Genomic DNA, 6,997 nt, shown 5'->3' on the forward strand with positions numbered 1-6,997 from the left:
CTGGCAGAAGATGTAATTTCTTCTTAAAAAGGTTTATTCCGTTATGGGTATGTACCTTTTGAAAGAGGCCTGTTTAGTCCTGGAACAGAACTGAATGTACAGGAGTGGCGCAGAATTCTCCTGTTCGTTCCTGATCCCACTGCACTGGAACCGAGTGAAAACTTCCACAGCAGCAGTGCGAAATCCTCTAAATGCTGAGGCAACACCTGCACACTTGCAGGTATCGTGACACCAGTCATGTGCAATACTACCTGAATCTCTCCAAAAAGCGATACCCCCCCGCCCCAAGCAACAGCAGTGTTGCTGATGCAGTTGCAGCCTCAGCATCGCTCTGGGTGGTGTTTTGTTCCCTGAAATATTAGCGTGACCTTACTACCCTGGGCTGGCTAGGAAGCCTGTTCCCGCCTGTCCAACGAGAGCTGGTTAACGACTCCTAAGGGGGTCCCTCTCACCAGCCCTCAAAATGATCCTGGCAGGGTCAGGGATCTGCCATTGTGCAGCCGAGGGCCGTGGAGGAGAGCTGTCGTGCTGCGCTGCACCTCATGGGTGGCAGAGCTTCTTCTCCCAGTGGGATGACCATCGCTTCGCAGGCCCACAGCCTGGCCTTCTGGCCTGAGACACCCCACAGCTCCTCTCATCAAACAGCAAGCTGGTGGAAAGTCGGGGCGGGGGGATGCAGTGTGCAATCAAGGCTTGCAGTCCCCAGCGTGCAAGGGGCCCCCACAGGGAGCAAAGACCCCCGCAGCCCTGCCGGGGAGCGGGTACCGGGAGCCCTGTGACCGGGCAGGGCGGGGAAAGCCCCCCGGGAAAGCCGGCAAGGGGCAGCCGCCCCGGGCGTAGCAGGGAAGTACCGACGGGGACGCCGGGGAGGCGAGTACTTCCCCCCTGATGTGGAAAAACGCCAAGTCCCCTCCCGGGCCGACCTCTTCCCTCCCCTCCGCCGCCCCGGGAGGGGCGGCGGAGGGGAGGGAAGGGGCCGGCCCGCTCCGATCCGCCCTCCCTGCTACCGCCCGCGGCGCCGAGCAGGACCAGACCCGTCGGTCGGGCTTTGACTGGCTGGAAATTCCCGTCCTCGGCGGCTCCTCCCCCGCAGAAATCCCCTGGCCGGGGTGTATATGCGAAGCTGCGCCGCCGCCGCCGCTCACTCGCAGCTAAGCCGGAGCTGTGCCGCCATGATCAGCGCCCGCCGTCCCGTCGAGCCGCCGGTTATGGAGGGGTACGAGCAGCCGAAGAAGGAGCGTCAGGGCGGGTTCCCGCTCGACGATCGCCACGACAGCGGCTTGGACTCCATGAAGGAAGAGGAGTACCGGCAGCTGGTGAAGGAGCTGGAGGACATACGCCTGCAGCCCCGCGAACCGCCCGCCTGGGCACAGCAGCTGACGGAGGACGGGGACACGTAAGTGGGGGCGGAGGAGCGCAGCGGGGGCTCGGGGAGCCGGGGGACGTGGCGGGGCGAGGACGGGACAGGATGTGCTGCCGGCGGGCAGGCGCCGGGCCGGGCCGCGCCGCGCCGCGCCGCGGCGGGGAGGGCGGAAAGTCCCTGGAGGGGCGCCAGGGAGAGGCGGCTCCCGCCGCCGCCGCGGAAAGCCCCGGCCGCCGAAAGCCCCGGCTTGCGACACCCGCGCATGACCCGGCCCCGGGCCCGCCTCGCCCCTCCGCCCGCCCGGGGGATTTGCGGGGTTTAACGTGGGATTTGGGGCTTTTAACGTGCGTCGTTTAATTTTTTTTATTTTTTTTTTTCCCTCTTGCAGTTTTCTCCACTTGGCGATCATTCACGAGGAAAAAGCCCTGAGCCTGGAGGTGATCCGGCAGACGGCCGGGGACCGGGCTTTCCTGAACTTCCAGAACAACCTCAGCCAGGTACTTTCACCTCCGCAGCCCCAAATCCGGATCAGCCCCTGCCACCCCCACAAAAGCCCTCTGGGGAATTCCCCCCAAAAAAGTCCTTTTAAATTTTTTTTTCTAATTGATGGATATTAAATCAAAGCCTGCATTCAGGAAAGTCCCCAGCTGGCTCCAGCCAGTGTTAGTACGATGTTTCCTCTCCCCCGAGAGTGGCATTTAACGCTTGCATTTTTCAAATATGATGCAATGGGTTGCATCCCTCTTTATTGGGATGTTAATGATACCCTGCATATGGATTGACTGTTGGGTATCCAGGGAGCCCTAAGTTCATCACTTCCAGACTAAAGGGCAACTGTACAATATGTCAGGAAGCATAAAGAACTGAGTTTCTGAGGTGTGTTTTTAATTGGGGGCACAAATCGCCAAGCAGTCGAGGCATCTGTTTGTCCAGATGTTGCTGCCAAGTTTGCGGTGTAACTTACAGGTCTGCGTTTTCTCTTTTGCCTGCAGACTCCTCTTCACCTGGCCGTGATCACTGATCAGCCTGAAATTGCCGAGCATCTTCTGAAGGCCGGATGCGACCTGGAAATCAGGGACTTCCGAGGAAACACCCCCCTGCACATTGCCTGCCAGCAGGGCTCCCTCAGGAGCGTCAGCGTCCTCACGCAGTACTGCCAGCCGCACCACCTCCTCGCTGTCCTGCAGGCGACCAACTACAACGGTACGGGCACGGTGCTGTACACCGATGTCGGTGTGCTGTACCGGGGGTAGCGTTGTTGTCCCGTAGAGCTGAAAGATCTCTGGAGAGGTGGAGAAGGATCGTTATGCCCATTTGAGAGTTGAGGAGCCCAAAGCACACAACAGTGTCTGACTTCTTTAAAATGTCACTGCCTTGTAGGCCTCCTTACTGTTGATATTGGCTCTCATGGCTTTGAATTTTGCATTTTTAGTGAGTACTTTTGCAGTGCTCCTTTTTTTTTTTGTTAAAATAAGTTGCAGTCAAACACTGGAATAAAGCCGCTAAGAAATCTTTCCAAAATCCAGCCCTGTTATTCATACTTACTGGAAGCTGGAGAGCTCTTCTGGAAAACACCCTTTTGCCGTGGATGAACTGCAAACATACATCATCCTGTCCTATCATCTTGACTTTAACTGAATGATAGGGCATTAGGTTAGACTTACTCAAATTTTACCTTCATTTGTGTTTTGCAGGACATACATGTCTCCATTTGGCATCTATTCAAGGATACCTGGCTGTTGTCGAATACTTGCTGTCCTTGGGAGCAGATGTAAATGCTCAGGTATGTAATGTATGCCGCGAATTTAACTGAGCAGGGATGTGTAGGCATAAGAATCAACAGGTCTGGCACCGGCTCTGGCTCCCCTAACATGCCAAACCTTGTGTTATTTTCACGCAGGAGCCTTGCAATGGCAGAACGGCACTACATTTGGCTGTCGACCTGCAGAATTCAGACCTCGTGTCACTTCTGGTGAAACACGGGGCGGACGTGAACAAAGTGACCTACCAGGGCTATTCCCCCTATCAGCTCACGTGGGGAAGAGACAACTCCAGCATACAGGAACAGCTGAAGCAGCTGACCACAGCCAACCTGCAGATGTTGCCAGAAAGTGAAGATGAGGAGAGCAGTGAATCAGAGCCTGAATTCACAGAGGATGAAGTAAGTAGCTATTTGCACCTTTTCAAGAGAAAGGGAAAATCCTGCCCTTCGTAGGTTTTTTTTTTTTGGTGGTGCTGCTCTGACGACATGCTCCAGCGACCTCTTACCTATATAACTGGCAGACATAAGTAGCCCATAAAGTAAGGTTATGCTGTCAGCCATCAGCAACACGGCAGTTGGGGCAAGCATATAAGTAGAATAAATTTAAGAATAAAATGTAAATAATAGATGAGGGAACGGAGGTTAAATTCACACAATGTGAGTTGCTGAATGTCATTCTGTTGCTGACACCTACAGAGCCTTGTGAGATACAGTTCAAGTTAGTGGGTGGTTTTCTCCTACCCAGCATTTGTTTTTCTAACATTCTCAGTGCCGCTAAATGGCAAATGTAACCATTTCAGTGTAGAAATTTTATACGCTGCTGAAGTCAGGGCATGCAGAATTTGGCAGTTATCCCAGGGTGGATACAATACTCCCAGTGAGTTTTGCATTAACAGTCTTTCTTTTTTTCTTCCAGCTTATGTATGATGACTGCCTTATTGGAGGACGACAGCTGGCATTTTAAAGCAGAGCTTTCTGTGAAAAGAAGTGACTGTGTACATATGTATAGAAAAAGGACTGACTCTCTTTACTTAAAGAGAAAGTTGCAATGTGGAGGGGAAAACCAGGAGGGAAATACTACACTGCCCAGCAAGGAGCACGTAACTGTAACAGGACGGTGCCAGGGTCCGGCCTGTGTTTAAATACAGGAGCGGGATGTGTAACAGCGGTAGAGATCTGTGATTATTCACACCACCCGATAAAGAGCCACATGGCCGATCTTCTCAACCCTACGAAGGTAACAGACGACATGTCCAACCTGGTAGTTGCAGAGAGCTATCTTGTGGCCTTAAGTACCATGAGGAACGCGTGTCCTCTGATGGCAAGGCAGGCTCATACCAACACCCCATCTTCTCGGAGACCGCGTGTTAATTTGCGTTGGGCTGGTGGTGCTCCCTGGCCTTGCTGACCGACCTCAGCTGCTCTCGGTGGGGTGTCCCAGGCGGAGGACTCAGACCAAGGGACTGGCGGCCTCCTGGCTGTTAGGGGAAGGGTAGCAATAATGTTAACTGTGGGCATTGGAAACAGTGTGTTTCACACCATGTGTGTCATAATTGCTACACTTTCTAGCAGTTGTATATTGTGTAAATAACTGTACATTTTTGTTTATAATTATTTTGGTACATGTGAGATACGTATTTATTAAAAAAAGTCAGATTACTGTACCTGGTCTGTGAAATGGTTCATTGCCCACCTCATTGTCCTGAGACACACGGGAATCCACCTGGGTTGCTTTTGAAGAAACATTTAACACCTATGGGTTAAACAGCCAACGGGGTCACAGGCTCAGGGGTTTTGGGTGGTTCACCTCAGCAGCGGTAAGACATCCGAGCAGCTCGCAGCTCTCAGCCCTTCTGCTGCAGCTAATTTTGGAAGCAGACGTAGGTGTCGTTTCCTGTGCCCATTGCGGCAGGCGGGCCAGGGGGCTGGGATTCCCCCTGTCACCCAAGCACCAGGCCACCCGGCTGCTAGAGAGGGGTTTTGAGGCCGTCTGTGGCAGCACCCACTCGCCCGCCCTCGTGGCACCTTTTGTTCCAGCTCCGATGCGCGGCAGCTCTTGCCGGGACTTGCCGGGGGAGGCTGGAGGGTTGCAGCACAGCCCCACACCCACCCACCCTGTCGTTTATCACCCGGCCCGGCTCTGGTTTGAACTCGGACACCTTCGGATTTTCCAAAGGGGATTTCCGCGGGAAGAGGGAGCACACGCCTGGGAACACGTGCTGCTGCCTTCCACCCCTGAAATTCAGGCACGGGGCCTCCCCACCTCTCCGCCGCGGGAGCTACAGCTCTCCTCGTCCAATTCGCAGCAGTGGAGAACGTGACTTTAACTCGTCTCAGTTATTCCTGCATGTTTCTCTCCAGCATTCAGGCAGACACAATCACTTTGCTCAAATGCTCACCTGCACCTGTTGGAGGAGTCACACCTGATTATCTGTTAGCAGCATGTCGTAGCGCAGGACTACTTTTAGCCACGGATTTTAGTCTGTTGTGTGACCACGTAAAGGATGGGTTGTGTGAAGGGTGACCGTGCCCCGTTCCTCCTGTGTCGTAACCCCCTGGACAGGGACGGGGTGCGGCAGAGCTGCTGACGCAGGACCGAGCTCTGCCAAGAGCGTTGGCCAGGGGACTTCTGTGCTGCTGGCACCTGGCCCGGCTCGGATCGCTGGAGAAGGCCATGGCTCCAGGTTGCACAGGGACACCCGTTCCCTTTGCTGCCCTGCTCTTCCCGAGGGGTTCCTGACACATGACCTGCTCTCAGGAGGGCTCTCTGGTATGAGGAAGAGCACCCCAGCTGGCTGGGTGCTTCCTAATTTGCATGGGAGCCAAAGGCCATTGTGGAAAGGGATTATATAAAATTGTCATCCTGAGTCATTTTATTTCCCTTCCACTCTCGTTGCATGAGCATAGCCCAGGTGTATGCTCTGAAACTTCCTTCTGGCAGACAGGGCCATGCCTGCATTGCAAACCGGCAAAGTTTTCCATGTGTGGGGCTGGGTGAGAATCTGCCAAACCCTTCTTCTTCTTGGGGCCTCACCCTGCACTCCGAACGACTGCTAAATCTGAGCTGGGCAGTGGGACTGGGGGCAGTTATCCACCTGCTGCTACAGGTTTTTCACCCGCAAAGAATTCCAAGGTACTTTCAGCCTTTCTTGACTAAATATGGCTGGAAATAGAAAAGGCAATATTCCTCTCACGAGCTATGCTTCAGTTTCCCCCTTGCAGAACTGGAGCTGGAAATGCTGCCCAGGCGGAGGCATTCACCAGCTATAGATATCAGTGTTCTGGAAGGGCTCGGGTACGGCTGGACTGGTATGCAAATATGTAAATAGATACCATCTGAATGCAAATACTTTTTATTCAAAGGCCAGAAAGAGGGAGGAAAGTGCAGTTATCAGTAGTACCAGGTTGGCCGAGTAGTTTCGGACGCAGTGGTACGTTCTCTGCTGCCCATTGCAACATTTATACAAACAGTATCTTAGGAAGGTGCTGCTATAATCTTGCAAGAATTATATAATGACTTAATCAGTTGAGCAAATGCTTTAGTGTACAAGGAAGTTTTGCAGCTAAACAAATCATTGCCCAGGTACCACATGCTGGTTATGCTACTGTTTGCCTCCACCAGTCGTGCAAAAGTAACCAAGTATTGTCTGTGGAAGAACCGCAAGTAAAGCAAGTAGGACGGAGATTAATGTGAGAATATGTGCTTGTTAGCAAAATAGGTTGGGGCATGTTGTGCATTTGTGCATTGCTAACATGGGGCTATTCAGTGCAGAGCTTTGCCTGTTCACTTGATGTAACAACGAGATTGTCCACTGTAGGGCACCCGCCGTACCCCCAGTTTCAAATACGTGCCCTTAACTGCTGCATGTCCA

The 6,997-nt window shown here is 53.3% G+C and overlaps 1 protein-coding gene across 1 annotated transcript; it reads left to right on the forward strand.

The window, feature by feature from the left end:
* The first annotated feature begins 977 nt into the window (after nt 1-977).
* NFKBIA (NFKB inhibitor alpha) lies at nt 978-4,789 on the forward strand. The gene is made up of 6 exons (XM_082317015.1): nt 978-1,396; nt 1,752-1,860; nt 2,356-2,566; nt 3,058-3,146; nt 3,264-3,524; nt 4,042-4,789. Exons 1-6 carry the CDS (start codon nt 1,116-1,118, stop codon nt 4,087-4,089), a joined length of 999 nt encoding a protein of 332 aa, XP_082173141.1. The 5' UTR covers nt 978-1,115; the 3' UTR covers nt 4,090-4,789.
* Nucleotides 4,790-6,997: the final 2,208 nt, after the last annotated feature.

The sequence above is a fragment of the Platalea leucorodia genome (assembly GCF_965183815.1).
Source record: "Platalea leucorodia genome assembly, chromosome: 7".
Taxonomy (NCBI): Eukaryota; Metazoa; Chordata; class Aves; order Pelecaniformes; family Threskiornithidae; genus Platalea; species Platalea leucorodia.

Excerpts from the sequence above, each read along its gene's own strand:
- NFKBIA (XM_082317015.1), top strand. The coding sequence starts at position 1,116 with ATGCGAAGCTGCGCCGCCGCCGCCGCTCACTCGCAGCTAAGCCGGAGC. Across the intron at positions 1,397-1,751 it reads CTGACGGAGGACGGGGACAC|TTTTCTCCACTTGGCGATCA; the intron begins GTAAGTGGGGGC and ends TCCCTCTTGCAG. Across the intron at positions 3,147-3,263 it reads GAGCAGATGTAAATGCTCAG|GAGCCTTGCAATGGCAGAAC; the intron begins GTATGTAATGTA and ends ATTTTCACGCAG.